Source organism: Syngnathus typhle, linkage group LG14 (assembly GCF_033458585.1).
Source record: "Syngnathus typhle isolate RoL2023-S1 ecotype Sweden linkage group LG14, RoL_Styp_1.0, whole genome shotgun sequence".
In the NCBI taxonomy this organism is placed as follows: Eukaryota; Metazoa; Chordata; class Actinopteri; order Syngnathiformes; family Syngnathidae; genus Syngnathus; species Syngnathus typhle.
In genome coordinates this window covers 6,690,926-6,712,257 of record NC_083751.1, presented here as the reverse complement: position 1 = coordinate 6,712,257, position 21,332 = coordinate 6,690,926, and the positions used below count along the sequence as shown (strand labels likewise).

Genomic DNA, 21,332 nt, shown 5'->3' with positions numbered 1-21,332 from the left:
GAGAGACTGCAGGCAGATGAGGTGATGCAATCCTTGGTCACGCAGTCCGTGTTGACTCAGGGCCTCGACATCAACCCCAAAGATGAATTGTAGTTGTAGCCTCCACCTCATCCGTTTGTTGATGACAGTTATTTATTGTGGAATTTATCTTGGAATCAGAAACAGATCTATTTTTGTACTATTGTAATTGCAGGTTTGGGAATATTTGTGGGTGTTTTTTTTTTTTGTTTTTTTGTGAGTCTGCACACCTATGCTGGAGTGTGTTCTTGCTGTGTGTTTGTCTTCTTCTATGTCTCACTGATCTGTGAAAGTGTCAAAGGGGAGATTTTTTTTTATCCTGCTCCAGGTTGTTACTTTTGAGTTCAACACATTGGTTTTAATGAGGAGAAACACTATGTGGAGTACATCATTCCATCAAAATGACTTATACAGGTCGGTAATACTTGACAAGTTGTCGGTACTTCCCATGTCCAAAATAGTTTTGTATTATTTCCATGCCAGTAATTGTTGTCCTCAAAGTAGACAGTGCACTGTTTTCTCTTTTAGGTTATTTTAACTAGCACTATTTGAAAGAGATGTGTTTTGAATATTTATAATAATCATGCACTCGGTACTTCTATCTGTCAATTTTGGGGAAATGTATCAGTATTTTATGTCGTCTTTTTAATTTATATTTGAAGACGTTGACAGCTGCTGTCTGCGTTTGTTTATGGGAAGCTTTTTTGTCTTAAAAGATCAATCTGTCCTGTTTCAAGGAATTTGATGTTTTAGGTTTTTATTGATATACAGGTGATAAGACAGAGTCATGCACTGTAAATTCAATGGGGAGGGTGGGGGGTGTAGCTGTTCTGCAGAGATTCAGAGCTTTAATCCGAACGGGTGAGGTTCTACACTTTTGTTTTCACTGAGATTTAATGATGAAATGCACAAAACTGTATGTTTTCGTGACCTAATAAATTATAGACAGTTAGGGTAGATGTGTTTTTTTTCTCTCACATGCAGAATCACCTTATTGTGCTTGAACACAAACCATACATTGCTCCGACAGATTGGCATACAATATAGTCATTGATGCGTTTGTGAATACAAGATGTCAACATGTCAGCTTTTTAAGGTGCACAGCACTGTTGTTTTGTCCAAGTTGAAAATGTAATGCTGAGAGGTCACTGTGGTGAATGTGCTTAGGGAAAATAGCAGAGCAAAACCAGAACTTATGAAAAAAAATCTCCGAGAGCAAGAGCATACATTTAAAATGTAAATTGAATTTTCCATGATGAGCCATGTATAAATCTTTTTGTGAACTTCCCAGCAATTTACGTACAAACAAATCTTTTGTAAGACTAAAGAATTGAAATCCATATCATTCATTTTGCTGGAGAGGAAAAACAAGCAGGAGTCTCGCACCAAATATATGGGCTCGGATAATAGATCATGAAATATATATTTAAAAAAAAAAAAAAAAAGACTAAGTATGGTGCTTCAGAAGTGACAGGTCAGCTGATCCGTGAATCGGAACGTATTGGTGTCGCTGGCCGTGCACAGCAGGTCACGCATGCGTCGCGCCCGCCGCTCCTCCAGGACAAACCTGCGCGACCGCTCCCGAGCCGCCCGTTGCTCCGCCTTCTTCTCCGCCCGCTTGCGAGTCAGCCACCTGAGGGAATACGTGCAGGTCAAGTGTGTGTCTATGTCTGCGAAAAAGACGGTGATGATCTCACAGTTTGAAGGCACGTTCGCATTCCTCCCGGCTGTGTAGGAAGTAACCGCCGTCCTCCTCCAACCTCTTCAGGTGTACCAACTGCCTCTCTCGCTGTTGCTGCTCATGTTTCCTTTGCAGCCACAGCCGGAAAGCATCATCTGGTTCACTAGAGTCCTTCTACAGCAAAAAAAAAAAAACACATTTTTTAACAAAGTTCTAGCGAGACTCTTAAATTGCTCCTGACCGGGCGTTATTGCGTTTTGTCTCCCCCTTGTGGTGATTACCTGTGAATTCATCCTCTCCATCTCCTGTGCTTTGTGGATTCTCTTCTCTTGCAGCAGCTGCTCTCTCTTCCTCACGAGCCACGCTTTGAAAGCCAGCTCGTTCTCTTGTCTCTTCTGCTCCGCATCCTCCAGCTTCCTCTGCTCGGCCTGACACCATTCAGTACATGAATTCAAATGCACTTTAAATCAATCCTGAAATGTCACGGAAAATTGACAAAGCCAAAAACTAAAGATTTTTGCTATAATTATAATTAGTGTTGTTACCTCTCTGGCCATTTTCTCCTTCCTCTCCTGGACCTTTTGCAGCAGTTCCTTCTGCTGAGGTGAGAGCTTGAACGTTGCCTGGGAGGGCGTCCCATTGGCCGACTGCACCCGCCTCTTAATTCCTCTCCGCTGGACTCCTCTTTGGCTATAGCAGGCCGAGCTGGGCCTTGCCGGAGGTCGGGGGGCCCGTAGGCGATCAGAAGAAGTTCCAGCTGGGGTACGAGGTGCGGGGACGTAAGTAGGACTCTTCCTGGGGCTCCCTATGTGCTCTGGTGCAATTGGAGGAAAGAGGCCTTGATGTTCCACCTCTTTGAGGCTGACAAGGTCAAACCTGCCATCTTTTTCCACAAGGACCCTACCCTCCTTGGGACCTTCGTCTCTATTCCAACCTTGATGCTCCTCTCGAGGGGAGAGTTTCAGCTCAGACAGCCTCCCTGACACTTCCATCTCCGTGTCGCTGGCCTCTTTCCGGTCATGCTCCAACTGCAGCGGAGGCACCACCAAGGTAACCAGCGTCTCTTTAAACTGAAGCCGTCGTCTCCGGCTCAAATTCGGAGCTTCCTGATCCTGTAGCTCCTTGTTGGCTTGTTGGATCTTCTCCATGATGTATTTCTCCTCATCTGTCCGTTGCGGTGTCGTATGAAAAGCCTTGCTGGGGCCGTCTCCGTCTGGATCGTACTCAAGTGGGTCCATCGGTGAGGGCCACCTTTCTTCATAGTCGGCCTCCTCCCCTGAGTTGCTGATTTTGTCCTTTGCTTTATGTTTTTTCTCACCCTCAGCCAGTTCTTTGTCAATGTCCCCTTCAATGTCCTCGTAGTCAGGACCCTGTGTGGTGGAAATATGCATGTAGCACAGGAGTGGGCAAGGTTCTCTGCAACAGCTCCCTTGATTCAAATTATTATCCCAGAACATTTTGATTGTACAGTAAAACATTTTTTTAAAATTTAGATTCAAGGGACAGAAATGAAACAGACTTAGACTCCAAGCTAAAAAGCACGCCATGTTGGGCAACGTTCCCATTAAAAGCAATGTTTGTACCAATGTGGTGGCCAAGTTAGTATAGGTATTGGAAAGCAAGGACATTAGCTTAGCATCTCCGTAACTACAAAACAAATTAGTCATGTCTATCTATATGGCTTTTTCTTCTCCCAATTATTCTTTTCAATCTGGGTTTCTCTGTATTCCAAATTGTATAACTGTAGTTGTTCCACTGTTTTCCGTTGGCACGGCAGTGTTGCAATGTGTGTCAAATGTGCTCATGAATATTGCAGCACAGTGAAAGGAAGATATTACTGTAGTACAGTATGTCAGCTCCTGGGTTTCACTTACTTGCTCTTCGCTCCGACTTTCCTCACTGATCAGCCAGTCCAGATCCTTCTCAAAGTCATCCTCGTACACCTCCTGAGATTTTGTGCAAACCACCTCACTCATGATCTGCCAGGGAATGCGGTAAGCTGTATTCATTTTTGTATGTATTATCTATTTTAAAACAAAAATCAAATAACCAGTGGTTTTCCTATTTGTAACATCTGCTTCCAAATGAAATATACAATGACCAAAAGACACAAGACTACATACATACATACATACATACATGTTAGTAGTTTAAAAAGTTTGAAGATTTATTTGCGGATTGAAATTTGAAATACATTTTAGAGAAATAAAACCACAACAGAAACTATTGCTAGGGCATTATTTTGTAATCACACAATTTTTTTCCAGGATAACATTATTTATTTATTTATTTATTAGGTTTCATTGTTTGGTTTATTACAGCTTTAAAAAAAAAATCTGTTTTTTCTTGGTAAAACAAGCATTGAGTCAGCCGTATCTAAAATACAAAACAAATGTTCATTCATTTATATCCTGAGTTAAATTAGTAGGAAAATGACACAACATTAATAACTTATTTGACAAACCATTTAACATACAATTATGCTATCTTGGTCAGACAATTAACCAGAATTGCTGCAATCATTATTGAAGCCTGTTTGACATTTTATTTCTAATAGCTTTGCTTCGTTTGAATTCAATGAACAACAGGCTATTAAAAGTTCACCCGTGGGCCTTCTAAGGATTTCACGCGGAATCCAATCAATTCAAAAGAAATGTTTGTCAACTCACCATTGATTTGTGCGTTAATTTTCCTGAGGAGTGAAAACGTGAAACATGCAAACGTGCAGCCTATCCCACCCCACCATCTAAGTGTGTCACATACAGATACTGAGCCTGTCAGTCTGCAGGGCGACACTTGTCCACATAATCTCTCGCCGTCTACAACGCTAAAAGCATTAACTGTCCCGTCGCCATAGAGACTGACAACATTTACACTCACGCATGCGCACAGACGACAATAATAGCCCACTTGGCTGAGCCGTCTCCACAAGGAAACCGTCTCTAAATGTGTAATGTATGGAGAGTTTGGGGAATTTTATTACTTGTAATGCATGTAGAGTTTGGGGATTTTTATGGCATAATTTAATATTAAAATTCGGAGTCTTTTAAATGATGTTCAAAACGCAACCAAAAGTACAGTACATATATAGATATTTAAGGCAAAAATCGGTCCACAAAAAATATCAAAATTAAAGATATCAATTAAACTAGTCCAGGTAAATGCAATTAATTATACTTAATATTTTAAAACATTAAAAATAAAATAAGTACATTTCTTGCCTGATTCCATGAACGCAATGTAAACTGGGACTTTTAGTTCGCCTATAGGCAAAGGCTTTGCTGTAAGTGGCTGTGCGAACTACATTTCCCAAGATGCTCCTCTCACTAACGCGGAAGTGTACGCAACTTGACGTCTGTCAAACTGTTATCAGGAATACAAGCAAGTTGTGGATAGTGTTTTGTTACTTAGTGCGTGCACAGTTACGCGCCCTAAAGTCGAGTGAGGACGTGTGAAAATGGCCACTCTAGTATTCCTTAAGAATACAACAAAGGTTACGTCGAGGCGATGTTTTGTTTCAAATTTAAAGGGGCTTTTGAGAGCCGGAGAGTGCCATTCGTCTCCTTCGCCGCACATGAGTTCATGGTCGTCCAGGACTACCGGCGTACGGTTCATGTCCCAAGGGACCGCAGGCAGAACGTCAGCCGGCGGACGGAGCAGCAGACGGGGAGCTCTGGCGCTGAGCGGGGCCGCTGCAGTCACTGCAACCGCTGCAGTCGCTGGCTTATTGGCCAACGTCAACCACTTCCAGCGGGCCGAGATGGCGACTGTGGTACCCCGAGCTGCAGAGGAGGACAAGAACCAGGAGCAGGGGGACATCTTGGAGAGGTGTCAGGGATTCATGTCTCCTCCGGTCACTGACGTCGCCGTGCTGCAGGCGAGGAAAGGCGAGATGTGCACCAGGATGGAGATGCTCATCATGGAGACGCAGGCAGAGTTCTGCAAAGCTTTGGAGGCGGTGGACGGTGGGACGTTCACGGTGGATCGTTGGGAAAGAAAAGAAGGTGGGAGTCATTTTTGGATGATGAAGAGCACTCACTATTTTTGTATATATGTTTGTTTATTATTAGGCCACTGTTGAATTTTCTGATTGTCACATTCCCTACATTTTCTGCATCAGCAGCATTTACAGACTATTTCTGTAGCAGTTCTCCATTTCTTGTGTGTTTCAGGTGGTGGTGGGATCAGCTGCGTGATGCAGGATGGCGAAGTGTTTGAGAAAGCCGGAGTCAATGTGTCTGTGGTCTTCGGAAACTTGACTGAAGAGGCAGCCAAGCAGATGAGGAGCAGGGGCAAGGTCCTCAAAGGGAAAGATGGTAAGCACCTTCGGTTCACCATTATTTGGCAAATATTTGAACATTTCTGAGTGTCTAGCAAGAAGAAATACAAAGAAGTTCGGGCAAAAGTCAAATAAAGTTAAAGTACTTAAAGTCTGACGGGCATGGAGAACATGAAAATCAAATGATATGAGAATTGTTTTTCTCAGGCAAGCTGCCATTCTGTGCTATGGGCGTGAGCTCCGTGATCCACCCCAAGAACCCGCACATCCCCACCGTGCACTTCAACTATAGATACTTTGAGATTGAGGAGGAAGACGGTAAGCGTGCCATTGTCTGCTCCTTGACGTCAGCAACCGTGTCTTCGTGTCTGTGCCTCCATTCAGCTCATGAAAGAATCATCACCCTTGTATCCTCCCGTCCGTGCGTGCATGTTGTAGGCTCCAAACAGTGGTGGTTTGGTGGCGGCACAGACCTGACTCCAATCTACGTCAATCAAGAAGATGCATTTCACTTCCATAACACACTAAAGGAGGCCTGTGACAAGCACCACTCGCAATACTACCCCGACTTCAAGAAATGGTACAAAGAGATGCACGTCTGAGGGTGTGATGTCATCTCCGGGGATGCACAGGGTGTTCCTTGGCTGCATGATGCTGATAAGACAACAGTGTAGGAAAAGACCGTTAGGAACGTGGCTATCTGATGCACTTCAATGGGCGGCTCTTGTCAATATATAACAACGTCAATATTTAATGGCCATTTTATTTTGAGCACCTCTTAAATATAATGAGATAAAAAACAAGAGCTACATCGAGAATGTCAAATCTCAAGAAGATAAAGTCCTATTAATTCATGGTTCATTTCCGTTTGCCATCTTGTCAACGTGTGGTCATTCAGGTGTGACAGATACTTCTACGTCCGCCACAGAGGAGAGACTCGAGGCATCGGGGGGATCTTCTTCGACGACCTGGACGGCCCCAGTCAGGAGGAGGCTTTTGGTTTCGTCAAGAGCTGCGCTCGCACTGTGGTTCCCTGCTACCTGCCCATAGTTTACAAACATCTCCAGGATCCTTTCACCGATGAGGAAAAGGACTGGCAGCAAGTGCGACGAGGAAGGTGAGCGTGTTGTGGGTCCTGTGGTGTTTGAGCCCAGTGAGACGGTAATAGGACCACCTGGAAAAGAAGGAAGATAAAATTATTATATTAATATTTTTAGGTTGAAAAGGTTGAAGTAATTTCATGGTAATATTGCATTTTCAAGATAATAAAATCTATAGTTTATAGATTAACAAAATAACATTGTAAGGTAAGTCATATTTTTATGGCAACATTTATGTATTTTTTTTTTAGATTAAAAGAATAAAGTCTAATTCTCAAGATAAGTATTTGTGCTTCAGGTACGTGGAATTCAACTTGGTGTACGACAGGGGAGTGAAGTTCGGCTTAGCCACGCCGGGATCCCGAATTGAGAGCATCCTCATGTCCCTTCCCCTCACCGCCAGGTAAGCGGTGCAGCCGCAACAAAGCCACCGACCGCGTTGCCGGTGTCGCTTAGTTGACCGATTCAACCTTCCTCTTCAGGTGGGAGTACATGCACGAGCCCGCCACCGGAACCAGAGAGGCCGAGATGCTGGAGGTGTTACGAAACCCAAAAGAGTGGCTGTGAGTCATTACATGTCAACATGGATGCAACATCCATGTTGTGCTTGGTAACAGTGCTGTTTCTGCAGGAGGCTCCTTGACATGGTTTTTTTTGTAATTGCTGTTGTCAGTTACTGAAAGTTCAAGTAAAAGAAAGCAACCTTGCCTGTTGGCCATTTTGCTTGCTCCAAATTGACACATCCCTTTGTGTTGCGCTAAATAGCTCGCCTTACTCGAAGCCTTTTTCTTTTTTACGTATATAATACGCACTCACGTACAATAAGTGCACTTCCTTACTATGAATATGTCAATATTTTAAGGTTCACTTGTTTTTCTGGTCTTTGGCTGATTACTCAATATTTGGTTTCTTTAACCGTCAGATAAATATTTACCGTTGCGATCATGTTGCGTGCAAAGTTGGAAGGTCGATGCCCAAGGACAAATATTACAAATCTCACATTTAGCTGCTTGTTTGAAATAATTTAAACTAGAGGACGCAATTTCTGAGAAATTGCGTGTGAAGGCGAAGAGGGTGAATAAAAAACCTGGGGAATGTTATGGAAGATCGGTAGGCATAAGCTGAATATAATTTATAGGTGGAACGGTTTGAATCTGTCAAAATATAGAAATTAGAAGGGTAAAATAAAATTTTATAAAAAAATTGTGGAAATTTTAAAGGTGAAAATGTGAATTTTTTTAAACTTTCGGAATGTTGAAAATCCTCGCCAATGTGAATTGACTGAGCTGAATGATGTGAATTTCAAATGGGAATAATGTAAATGTGCCATTACGTATGAATGGTGAACATTTGGCTTAAAATATAAACATAAATGGTTTGCATAAAAGGTACAAGGTTAGTTTGAAGTTGACTTTTTTTTTTTAATTACAAACCATTTCACACATTTGTACATAATAATAAAGACTTCTTACAGGTTCCCCTTACATTTTGTATTTCCTCATTTTAGCTAAGGCATTGTGTAACCTGTGTGAGTTTAATAAACACAACTCACTTCAAGGTTATATAAAGTTGTGAGTGCTGAGTTTCATAGGTCAATTCACTTTTAAGAAAATAAAAGTAATCAGTGCTCAGTGTGTAAATATATTAGAATAAATTGCATTTCATGTATGTGACAAAATTGCATAAGTGTGCCTGGGTCTAACAACTATTGTTCAGTCAGAGGTGTCAAACTCAGTTTCCTCAAAGTTATGGTTTGACTGAAAACCATATAAACATAATTACCACAATTCTATTTCAAACTCATTTTTACATCTGCATTTATTATTTTTATTTATAAAAAACAAAATTGATTTTGAAATAAGTCGAGCAAAAAGTTTAGTGGACTGTTAAATTAAAAGAAGGGATTTGGCAAAATTAATTCTTTGAATAGCCATTTTTTTTACTTTATCAATAAAGAAAAACCAATTCCAGTTCGCATGAAAATAACACTGGCTATATAAAACGAATGAATCTTGAATTTGACACCCGTGATTGAAACTCTTTCCTTACATTCACGTAGACATTTTAGCCTTAAGGCAAATTCCTCTCAATGGACCATTGTGTGATCACAACAGGCGAAAATAAAAAAGAACATAACGTTGACCTTCGAATTGACAAAGTCCAAAAACTTTCTGAAGAGCTCATTGTGAGCTTTGATACAAGTGCCTTCATTTAGTTCTCAGCTACATTAGTATTAATACAAAGCAACCTTACTGTAATTTGACTTTCACACAGACAGTAAGTGAAACCTCTACTTAGGAACTTAATTCACTCTGTCATTGTGTTGTAAAATTAATGATCCTTTTGAATCAGATGTGTTGCAACAGAAAGGAATAGAAAACATGCAGGACACCGCTCACGAGGACCGGAGTTACCTACCCATGGACTCAAGACTAAGAAAACGGGTAAACGCACACGTCACGTCAGCACACACGCTCTGATACAAAAGTCGAATTTGGTTCAAAAGAAGAGGCAAAACAAATTTGAGGCGCCAATTTGTATCTTGGAATGTTCTCAAGTATAGTCATTCCTAAGCAGAGGTTACATATATTTTTATACATATACACATACATTACACATGCTTGACATGGTCCATTGTGGCATTAAATACGCAGTCTTCCGTGAGATGCTTCCCCCAGAGCCTCATTTTCTGGGCGTGTAAGGAGGCGCCGTCAACCTACGAGGGAAGCTTTGGGCACAAGGAAGATTTTCACAGTTGTGTCTCGCTTCAAAACAACTCGTCAAAAGCGGAACAAGGCGGGTCAACAACACATAACAGGCAAGTTGTATATGACAAACAGATTCCTTAAAAGCTGCACAAAACATAATTATGGACCGTATGGGAAGCCATGGGAGCCTTTATTGGATCTCTTTGCTGCCCAAAGATTATGATTCCAAATAAACGCTCAAATGGCTTTCCATCAACACCCACGTGTGAAATTTTGATGCTGCATGTACAAATGAGCTCAAGCTGCTGCTTTCCTGATGAGCGCGGCTTCATTGAGTCGATGACGCCGCCCGTTTTACTCTCTTTTAACCAAAGTAGTAGTATGGAATATTTGGCAAAGTAAAGCACGGTTGAGTCTAATAGCATTGAGAAAAATCCTTCTGTGTGACAATTCCAAAAACTTTTTTCCTATTTTGTCCAGGTGACCAATTGGACTTGCATGACAGCACGGATGTTTGTTGAATTTCCTCAATTCCCTTCCTTGGCGGTCCTTCCCAGAGGTTAGTGCAAATGTTGAGTGCTGGCGGACTTTGCATGACGATGAGACAACGGTGCGTTTACTTCCTGCGGTTTCCGCTGGTGTCGATGATGTCCTCGTACTGCGGCGGGGGCTCCGTCTCCACGCGGATGTCGGCGTGGCCCACCGCCTCCTCGTACGACGGCGGACGGTCAGCGGCGCTCCCTCGAATGGACGCCGCTTCCGAGCCCGGGTAACCCAAAGGGCTGCTGTGGACGCTGAGTTCCGACTGGTCGCCGTGGTGATAATCCCGCCCCCAGTGGTCCGTGGAGACCACTGACAGGACGTGGTCGTGGTGAGAGTGGACCAGGCTGGGGCTGGGCTGGGTGCGCTTGCGGGAGTGACAGCAAAACACGACGACGGCCACGGCCACCACGATGAACACCACCGTCAGCAGCGGCACGATCAGGTAGAGGGAATGCACGCCGCCCACCACTGACTCCAGACCTCCAGAAGGGCTGCTCTCGCGCACGTACTCCTCCCAGAAGCGCCTCTGTCCACAATCACAACAGGAGGAATTGACTAATTATTCATCAGACGTTATTGGGTGTTTATTCAATTCGAGGGAACACAAGATGACAGAAATTCAAAGAGGTCAATGCAACACGTGCAAATATTTTGTGTCTGAATCACAACAGCACAATAAAGGAGACAACAATGCCCTCAAGTGACGTCACGTAACCAACACAACTGTGCGTGACGTAACTCACCAGCTGCCAACAATAGTTGAGAGCAAAAACAAGGCCCCCACCCCCCCACATGCACCTGGTTGTTCTTCCTACTGACATTAATCTCTTCCTGGAAAAACACATGCACATTCATACAGTATGAATGGTGGTGTAGGATTCCATTTCATGACATATGAAGGTGCTTAATTGCAAATCAGGGTTCAGACATTTCCAGTAAAGCTGCTGTATTTGTCGATATGCAACTATATTAGGAATTTGTAGAGAAACATTTTAAATAATTATTTGTATATTATTTTTAATACATATTGTTTGTCTGTTATATTCTGTATTACTATATTTGTATTTCAAAAGTGTTTATCAAACTGGTAGCCCTTTGCACTGCTGCATGAAATCTTTCATAAAGGTTGGTGACCCCTGTTACAAAAGAAAACAAACATGCTAATTTTACCTAACAGGCCAAAAAATAGCAAAAATTGCAACTTTTTCACAAACTATGTCAGGCACTTTCTTACTTGAGAGTGCATATATTGGGAGGAGGCAATCTAGTTCGGATGGGAAGCGACATCAACATCATCATAATCTCACCGTCTTCTCGTCGTTTTCAAAAGCCTCGCGGGCCTCCTCGTAGGTGCAGATCTCCTCGCGGCACTCCCGTTGAATGTTGCCCTGTTTCATCTCTTCCAGGAGGTAGTTGGCCCTGGGCAGCCGCCGCAGCACCGAGTGGGCTGCGTCCGCCGGCAGGAACACTGGGGTCACGGTGGGAGGGAGAGAGCCGGAAAACTTTAGAATTTGTGAGAAAATGTAAGTCAGGGAAAAAAGCGGCGGTTGGGAGAAGACGACCGAGCGAGGGGCAACAGCGGGGAAGAGAACGAGAACAAATTAAGCAAAGAAAGTGTTTTCATAGAAAGAAGAGCGGGGTTCACATAGAACAAAAAGAGGAAGAGGGACACGGTTGCTGACGGAAACAAAGCCTATCCGGTGCCCACTTTTTTTTTTTTTTTTGCATACCAACAAAAGCATCTTTAAATTTTGGCATCCTGCCATCTTGGGTTAAACTGTTAGGATGAACTTGATGTAACAACACTGCTCTGTTTCTCACATCTTGATAAAAACACCACATGCTTTGCCTCCTGTGTTACTGTTTAAACAAGTAATGACATCCATGTGACATGAAGTTATGATCTCAAAATAAACTCATGATACATAAATGTCATGAGAGGAAGTAGGAGAACTGCGTGTTGAATTAAAACAACAACAACAACAACAACAACAACCAGAAAGAACCAGCAGTTTGTTTGAAAACTGACACATTAGAAAATAAAATTACACAAAGAAGGGAGATCAAAGAAAATATAACCTATGGAATTGTGGGGATTAAAACCAGTTGTAAAACAAGAGCAAACTTACCACTCCCCATGTTTCCTGTCAGTCTCCCCCGGGTGATTTATCTGCAAAAAAGTAAACACATTTTTAACTTGCTGATAATCGTCAGACAATAATTAACTGTGCCTCACAAGAAAAATAACATTATTTCTTTTGGGCATATTTTTATTCTCCAGAAAGTCATTTAAATTAGATTAGGTGACCCTGAAGTAGTTTGTTGCAACCGATACAACAAATGGCAAAGTAACCCGCGATCCTAAGGAGGACAATCGATTTGTACAATAGATAAAATAATGATACTGTAAAATAATTTCGATAAAAGCAACGTCACAGTCAGCCTAGTGAGATATCTCTCGTCCCAGTGTGAGTGACCAATGGCGGCGACTGTCCACGCTTACTCATGGGCGGCTTCTGGAAATCGCACAAAACAGCCCCCAGCAGCAGGATCACGAAAACAAAAGCCTCCCGTTATGCGACTCCAACTATATCACGTTTTCTTTTAAAGTTGGCACTGAAAATATCTGATGGGCTAAGCGCCGTTACATGGTGTCGGTGTCGTCCCCAATTCTGCATCGCAAAGTGGGGTTGAAGCTAGTTTGCGCCCCGTACGTGACAACCAACTGGGGGATGATTTCGGAAGCATCAACATCAAAAAGTCAATACCCGTTATTCGCAAACTGGTTCTTTTGTCAGTAAATATAACGCGAGTATTACAATAGACCGACCCGCTTACCTTCTCCGCTCCCCAGAATGCGCATTTACGATTGCCTCATCTCCGCTGACGCCCCCCCGACCCGACTGTTACTATGCTCACTGCGCATGCGCACAATTGTATGCGCTCAAGAGAACAAGACTCGGCTCATTAAAGGGACAGAAAGGAGACTAAAAAATAAAAACGCTGACAATATAACGACTGTCAGTTGTATCCATGTAAACGCCCATGTGAAAAACAGTAATTTACGTAACAAAAAAAAATCGAATAAACAAAAAAATACCATCAACAGAAGCGGTGCATCTTGAGAGACACTGCAAAATTAAATCAAAAGACTATTTGGAATAAATTCATACAACTTCAAAGAATATTGTCAACAAAACCCTTGATGGGGAGCAATTCTGCCCCTGAATAGGACCACACCCAATAATAGACTTTTTATTAAATGAAGTGTGTGTTCCTCAGTTTAACATTAATTGGCCGTCATTAACTTCGTCGGTTGACTTAATGTTGACTTTATACGTGTGGATGACATTGACTATACCATTGGGTAACATTAACCTTTCAATTGTATGATAATTTATGCTCTATTACACCACATCACTTAAACATACAGATCAATCAGAATTTGTATTATTATTCAAATGTCGTATTATCTTTATGGCTTAGTGCATAACACAAGGTATCTAGTAGGTATAGTATAGTAAGTCATCTAATGTAATTACAGCAACCAATATAGGAGAAGAGCAGGTATGACATGAAATATGGTTACCACGGCAACCACAGTCAGTCACAGTCAGTGGAATTTTGACAAGTGGTCTAGAGTCTGGCTCTATATGTTCAAGTGTCAGTGCACTTTCCCTTCTGAAAGTCTATTTCAGGAAAATTAACCATGCCCTTCGGCAGGTCGGCAATATCATCTTAAAAAATTATATTGTTTTGAAAAATGATGAGACACAACAATGACAGTTTTTAACATTTATAAACACAATGTAGTAAATGTCTTATCATGTTTACAACCGACCTAAGCCCCTCTGAACAACCTCTATAAATACACTGCTCACCTTTGCTTTTCCCCATTCACATTAACTAACTACTGAGCTGTGGCTCTTTATTGACTGCTGTGGAAAAGCCAAGAGTTGCTAGTTTGCACCCTAACAATATATCTTTTGCTTAATGTTCTGTGTCAGTCAAAGGAAATGGAAACGGACTTCTTTCCCAGCAGTGACAATTTGGACCAAGCACAAACAAGTGTAGACAAATATATGATCGCATCCTGTCTGTGTGGTTTAGTTATGCAATTAGAGATTTTCTTTTATAACGCAATTTCCAGTCTTCCCCAAAACAAATTAATAGCAGATCACATAGGCCTGTGCTGCTGTGCAGCTAACATTTTCAATCCAGCTGTGATAGGCTGTTGAACAATCGACGGGCCATCAATCAAAATCACATCATTATTCCTTCATAAATTTTAATGTCTTGGGTGATAAACAAGTCAGCATTAATATTTCACAACGCTGAAATAGCTACTATGTTATGGGACTTTAATGGTGGAAAGGGTTTGGAATTATTTATCTATCCATACGCCCTTAAACAGGGGTGTGCAGACTTTTTATAGCCCATGTGGGTGGGCATTAGGACCTAGCGGGGGGACCGCGCATGTTATTTCAGCGCTTTCATTCTCCTCAGTCAGGAGCAGAAGCGGCACGGGAGTCCTCCGGAGTTGGAACAGAAGCGACTGAGCATCTTCCCATCACAACAAACTGTTTAGAGGACGTAACACCCCGTTAAACTCGTTTATGTGCTCCAAGTGAACACGGCGAGCACCCTTGTGCTCTTTTTGAATGACCCAAAGACACCTTTAGGCATGTCTTCATCCGTGAGCGGGACAGAGGAGGTGCGCGTGTCGGCGTTGACGCCCCTGAAGTTGGTGGGGCTGCTTTGCGTCTTCCTCGCCTTGTGCCTGGACGTGGGTGCCGTGTTGAGCCCGGCGTGGGTCACGGCGGACGATCAGTACTACCTATCCCTCTGGGACTCCTGTTGGAAGCCCGTCAGCTCGGCGGAGTGGTCCTGCAATAGCACGCTGGCCACGGGTGAGAAGCACATTAAAAACACTTGGTTGTTTTAAAGAAAGTGAAATCAACGCGCTATTCATATTTAAATGACGCAGGAGTGCAAGGATAACAAAGAGACTGTGCAGATGGTTTTCTGGGGGGGGGTGACAATTAGGGAAGATCGGCCACGAGAGACTTGAAATAATTTTCCAGTTAATTTAAATTGTTTGCACATGAAAGATGAAAGAGAAGAGTGAACAATAGACTGCTCACGTGGGAAATCAACTTTTTTTCTTTTTTAATAGAGTGAAATCAAAGTCTGGTGAGAGCGGGACACCTTTCTATTTAAATGTGGGCTAAGCTTTTCTTTAAATATTTGTCTTGGAAATGATGTGGGAATATATCAGCGCCATGGAACGCTGCAGCTGGGGTTTCATTTGGCCTATTGTTACTCGCAAAATGAGCCTTTTGTGCGTCTCCTCACTGGCCCACAAGCGAGGGCAACTCCGAGTCTGAGGACTCCCCCCAGAGATCCAGATGCCTGGAGATTAGTAACCTGGGAAACAAGTGCAGCGCTGTAGAAATGCCCATTTTCCCACTGTTAAGGAAGCCACGATATGGAGCTGTCACTTGAAATTCAATGCATGAAGGGATGGCACAGCATGTTAAAATGGTACTTGTCAGGTTTTATCAGGTCTGTAGTGTGACTATCTAAATCATTTACAGGATGCAGCTGTAAAACAAACTTCTTATTTTAGCAGGCTGTGCTGTTTCGAACTAGAGGTGTCAAAATTAATCGATTCATCGACAACCAATTGATTATCAAATTAATCACCTTATATTTTGATAATCGCCATTTTTGACTACTGATTGCCCAAACCTTCTGATTTTAGACATTTGCAAACTTCTGCCTTTAGAATGGAAACAATGACCATCAATCATACCTGTGTGATATTGTTGATCTGTTGTTTAGTTGGTTTTTTATCACTAAGTAATATAAAATAAACAAACATAATTGCTTAATAAACGGTACTTGGGAAGAATATGCACTAATGCAAATATAATACCCTATTTAGAAGCAAATCTTGGCTTATTGGTCTTTAAATATAGTGAAAAATATTGAAATATATATGAATACATATATATTAAAATTAAGAACAAAGAGGATTGTAATGCTTTTTCCTTTGTTATAAAATCTGGCTGATAGTTCTGTGTTGGAATCTTGGGTCGGACATTCCTGCATGAAATTTGCATGTTCTTTACATGTTTCCTACCCCCACATTCCAAAATCATATATTAGGTTAGAATTCAGATTTTCTGCAGGTATAAAAGGTGAGTGTGAATGGTTCAGTCCAGGGTGTACTCAAATAAATGGACTGATAATTAAATAATAATAATAACTGATAATTAGATAATTAAAATTCTAATTCAATTCTAACCTATTGTGTTCATATTTGGAGGTTGTACTGTGTCCAAACGTATCTGGAATTCCTTTCAATTGTTTTTGCTTATGTTTGGACTTTTGAGGCGAGCCTGTGAACAATGTCTTTGTTCCCCTGACAAACTGTTGTCTTCCTGTTGAAGAGTTGACTAACTGTGGGTCAGGCAGGCCGCCATCTTTCCCTTCTCCGGTGCAGACAAGTGCTCTATGGTGCCATATAAAGACATGTAGCCTCCGCATACCAACAACAAAGTCAACCGGCCATTTCCTCCTGCCGCCCGACCGCTACCGGATTATTATATATACATATATATATATGTATATTTATATTTATAAATGGATAAATATATATGGACTAAATATAAATAAATAGATAAATATAGAATATATACATATACGTGTATACACATATATATGGACTAGATATAAATAGATACATGTAATATAGATACAAATATATAGATACTTATACGTACGTACATACATACATACATACATACATACATACATACATACATACATACATACATACATACATACATACATACATACATACATACATACATACATACATACATACATACATACATACATACATACATACATACATACATACATACATACATACATACATACATACATACATACATACATACATACATACATATATATAAAAAAATCTGAAGTACTTAATCGAAGGTTCGCCCACGCCTGCTCTAGCCACAAGGAGGAATGTTTGACGCTCATGTAAGCGAGTCCTGTGTGTGTGAGGATATCAAGTGAGTGTGACATGAGCGAATGAATGTGGATATGATGTGTGAGCAGGTCCAGCGTGTAATTGTTTTGGTTCTGTATTTGGGAGATTGCATTATCGCAGCTATCTAGAAGGGATAGGCTCGGTGTGTGTTGCTTTGCTTAATTGAACAACTTCCTGTTTACTGTGTGGTTTGCATGTGTGCGTGCGTGTGCGTGTGTGTGTGTGACAGTCAGACTTGAGGCTCTTCAATAACACGCATCTTCGCCTTTTTTTGGTAAGAAAAACACTAAATTGGCGCCCAAGAGGACTTTTTGCCTATAAGTCAATGCTCTGATTGGCTCTTGAGTGGAGTATCTCCTTTTGCATCTGTCATCAGACCAGCTATAGATTAATGCTTTGGCACTTTCCCACTTGTCAAGCCTTTAAGCGCTCGAGCTCTTGCTGTGTGGTTTTGTTCCAAATCTGAAATGAGAGCATCCTGCACACTGATAAGGCTTTCGCTTGACGTTGCAGTTTGAAGACATGATGGAGCTGTAGGCACCAAACTGACCCAGAGAGGAGGACGCTTGAGATGAGCAAAAGTATTGGGACAACTGGCAGGGATCGGAAGATTGACAATTTACTGCTATGTGTGTCGTTTTGAATTGTTCTATACAATGTATTACTTTTTCTTGCTTAGCCAATATCACTCATTAGATGGCAAATAATTTAAGATCAGCCTAGTTTTTGCTGGCAATTATTAAAGGTGAAATTCTCATTAATCCCACTTTGTACGCCTATAAAAAGTGATGGCTGTTCATTTTATAAAGCCATGGATGGATGTTTTACTTTTGTACCATAATGTCATCTACATTTTCAGTAAAAAATACTCCAAAACCAAACAGCTTCAGAGCATAAGAATAGAGTTTCAATAACTTTATATTGCACCTTTCAAGAAAGCCGAGGACGCTTTTAAATGGAATAGACAAGTAAACTATAAATAGCAACACAGCACTTCTTGCTAAAAAAAAAAACCTGCAATAAATAATTTACTATTCCTTAACTCTGTTCATATAATTCAGAGGGTCATAACACCTCAGGGTCGAGCCACTTAGACCTTTACAGTGATAGGGCTGCTCCATCTGTAGTGGGGCCTCATGTTATTGTAAACCAGAGGGAAAGATTGCTCTGCTTTTTGTGGGCTTACTCTTAACATCCTGTGGTGACAAGGCCCATTATAAACAAAAAATCCTGAACCATATTTGGTCAGAAGTAGTTAGTGTTTGTTTATATTTCAGCTGCTTGGCCCCCGGTTCCCCTCCGACAAGAGTGGGAACTCCTTAAGCAGCTTACGTTCCATCAATTTGCTGGTGGAGTTTTTTTTTTTAATCATTTTCTGCCTGAGAAGAAATGATATATTCTTTGGAACAACTCCCCGACTTCCATAGCAAACAATGAAAGTTGCTATCAAGTCTTTCATGAGGCTTGCAAGACACTCTGGCTTCCTGCACCTGTTTACATGCAGCTCTTCTCTTTCTGCAATGCAAGCCAAGGCTGTTATCGGAAACTTCCTCTACAGTTAACAAGCCATGGATAATTAGGCCTGTAAATCAGCACCTAGTGGACACTTTGCCTCTATAACATGCCCAACATACTATTTATACTTAAAGGCCACAGCATTGGAAACACTATTTAACGCTCCTACTGTGTGGGTTTATTTCAAGTCATTTGAGGATGTTTTTCTTTTACTGAAGTGACACATAAACAAGGACTTGAGAGTTTATGAGGGCAAATCATTGAATATTCATCCCCTGGCAAAGGTCGTCTCCTCATCTCAAACTAACTTTTTTTTTTTCTTCACAAACAAGCATCAAGTGAAGGCTTCAGTGACAACACTCAAAATTTTCCTGCCTGGCAAAAAGCCACCTTTGCTTTTCACACAGAACCCAACCAACAGGGATATTGCACGACTTGGATAATTAGATGGATAATTACACAACTTTGTGTGTCCAACATACACAGACAAACTCTGTCCTGGCTTTGCTCGTACTTTTGACAGGCAGAATATTAACGGGCGACCTCATGTCCGGTGAGATTGTTTCCCATTTAGAAAGGACAGGAAGCGGGAGTGAAATGTCAGGTTATCTTCCCCTCCCTGAAAGAAATGCTGAGAATGCTGCTGAGCTGGCATCTGTCAACTGGGATGGATACTCATTATCCGAGTCACCTCAAAGATACGCTTTTTTTTTTTTTCCGCCGCCCATATTGGCGTCCTGCACCGAAGCAGTAAAAGCAGCACGTTCACATTCTTGTTACAACCACAGATTGTAACTTATCAAAACTGTGGTTATAAATAAGCGGGCCGAGTCGTTTCACTTTAGTGTGATACTCCTTCACTGATACACTGATGTGATATCTGTGTGCCTCACCTCTCTTGATCTAACCCGTTTCTCTCTTGTCCTCGTGCAGACTGGCAGATCGCCACGCTGGCCCTGCTGTTGGGAGGAGCTGCACTCACTATGCTCTCCTTCCTGGTGTCCCTTGCGGCCTTGTGCTGCAGTTCCAGGAGTCGCTGCTACAAGCCCGTGGCCATCATGCTCTTCTCTGCAGGTACTGGAATGTGGGGAAATGTGGAAAAAAAAGCACGACAAAAAGTCATTTTGTGCCAAATTAAATGTGAACTGTGTGTCATGTAAATAATGGGGCTTTCCCACTTACCTTTGCAGTGGTCCTCCAGACATGCAGCCTTGTCTTGTTCCCCATCAAGTTCATCGAGGCGGTCACTCTGAGGGTGTACCACGAGTTCAACTGGGGCTACGGCCTGGGCTGGGGATCCACCATCTTCTCCTTTGGAGGGGCCATACTCTATTGCCTCAATTCCAGGAACTATGAAGACTACTATTAGAACACGGAAGAATAGGAACACGATGCCGGGTTGAACTTTGGGTCACACAGCATGACTATGGGCTGAATAACAGCAAAAACAAAATATTTGAAACACAGCCTAGGGCTTTCGACTGACCCGAAACGACGATGATGGCATTTTGCTTCTAAAATTTAATATTCTTGAAAAAAATAAATAAAAATAAAATATATATATATATATATTAAAAGCTCGGCAGTCTGGAGCCCTGTAGTCAGATGCATGAGAATCATGTTAATTACAAAGAATATGTACTGACACATTCCATCTTTGTGATTTTGATCAAAAGGTGGGGGAAAGGAATCCACAATCTGACATAGGGTAGATAGCATCACACAGGTACACTACATAGTGTGATTCTATCTATCTTGTTTGTGATAAGGTCCTTCCTTAAACTGTTCCCACAAGGCTACTAATTCAAACTGAAGCACCAAGTCCAACCCCTGATTGATAAACTGAGTAAGAAGTGTGAGTGGCTATTTTTTGTCGACATAGTGTATGTTTCCTTCCCCTGGAACGTCAAGAAGAATTAGGTAGGCAATCTGTGCAGAACAGATGGATCCATTGACCCCATGTGAAGATGAATGTGTGGACCGAATCAACCAATCAGAGCCAAGATGGGAAAATACGAGCAGAAAATCAACTCAATCTCCTAATCAGGGAAGTAATGGGTCCAGGAAGGAAAATGTCCTATTGAGATGACATCCTGAGGACGTGCCAAATAAAAAGGAGCCTTAGTCAAAACACGGCACTCCCAAGGAAACGCGACATTCCTTTTGGTCTTCTCACAAACTGTTCGGCAGCATATCCTTATGACGGTGGTGTATTTGAACATATCAAAATCTGAACCGGTGGGAAGGAAGATGATCATGCGTGCGGGATTTTCCAATTACGCACCTCCTCATGTGATGCCGTTGGTCAAAGGGGATCATTGTAGTTAGTGTACTGTCGTAGTGTACTGTGTATAGCTGTTGATCTATGATGCACTGCTACTGTATATGAGATGCTTTGAGCAATGTTCCGTGCATGACC

The 21,332-nt window shown here is 41.8% G+C and overlaps 5 protein-coding genes across 6 annotated transcripts in view; 3 read left to right on the top strand and 2 right to left on the bottom strand.

Moving 5' to 3' along the window:
- p3h2 (prolyl 3-hydroxylase 2) overlaps positions 1-970 on the top strand; it is a 30,143-nt gene extending 29,173 nt beyond the window's left edge. Inside the window, exon 15 of the mRNA XM_061296931.1 lies at positions 1-970. Coding sequence (XP_061152915.1) covers positions 1-93 — 93 coding nt within the window. The 3' untranslated portion in view covers positions 94-970.
- On the bottom strand, positions 369-4,700 carry ccdc181 (coiled-coil domain containing 181). Its single transcript, XM_061296956.1, has 6 exons — positions 4,369-4,700; positions 3,574-3,678; positions 2,245-3,069; positions 1,981-2,127; positions 1,716-1,873; positions 369-1,651 (listed from the first exon to the last, which is right to left on the bottom strand). The coding sequence occupies exons 1-6, from the start codon at positions 4,369-4,371 to the stop codon at positions 1,480-1,482; spliced, it is 1,410 nt and encodes a 469-aa protein (XP_061152940.1). The 5' UTR covers positions 4,372-4,700; the 3' UTR covers positions 369-1,479.
- Positions 4,701-5,018: 318 nt separating this feature from the next.
- cpox (coproporphyrinogen oxidase) lies at positions 5,019-8,562 on the top strand. Its single transcript, XM_061296958.1, has 7 exons — positions 5,019-5,703; positions 5,872-6,015; positions 6,186-6,296; positions 6,417-6,558; positions 6,877-7,095; positions 7,377-7,481; positions 7,561-8,562. The coding sequence occupies exons 1-7, from the start codon at positions 5,157-5,159 to the stop codon at positions 7,643-7,645; spliced, it is 1,353 nt and encodes a 450-aa protein (XP_061152942.1). The 5' UTR covers positions 5,019-5,156; the 3' UTR covers positions 7,646-8,562.
- Positions 8,479-13,282, bottom strand: prrg1 (proline rich Gla (G-carboxyglutamic acid) 1). Of its 2 annotated transcripts, none has more exons than XM_061296976.1 (4): positions 13,168-13,282; positions 12,459-12,499; positions 11,637-11,797; positions 8,479-10,855 (listed from the first exon to the last, which is right to left on the bottom strand). In XM_061296976.1, exons 2-4 carry the CDS (start codon positions 12,466-12,468, stop codon positions 10,403-10,405), a joined length of 624 nt encoding a protein of 207 aa, XP_061152960.1. In that variant the 5' UTR covers positions 12,469-12,499; positions 13,168-13,282; the 3' UTR covers positions 8,479-10,402. The 2 variants fall into 2 exon arrangements, with proteins under 2 accessions (XP_061152960.1, XP_061152961.1); XM_061296977.1 differs by lacking the exon at positions 13,168-13,282 and adding an exon at positions 12,833-13,156.
- A 1,731-nt stretch (positions 13,283-15,013) lies between these two features.
- tmem47 (transmembrane protein 47) lies at positions 15,014-21,044 on the top strand. Its single transcript, XM_061296981.1, has 3 exons — positions 15,014-15,239; positions 19,847-19,987; positions 20,104-21,044. The coding sequence occupies exons 1-3, from the start codon at positions 15,014-15,016 to the stop codon at positions 20,280-20,282; spliced, it is 546 nt and encodes a 181-aa protein (XP_061152965.1). The 3' UTR covers positions 20,283-21,044.
- The last annotated feature ends 288 nt before the right edge of the window (positions 21,045-21,332 follow it).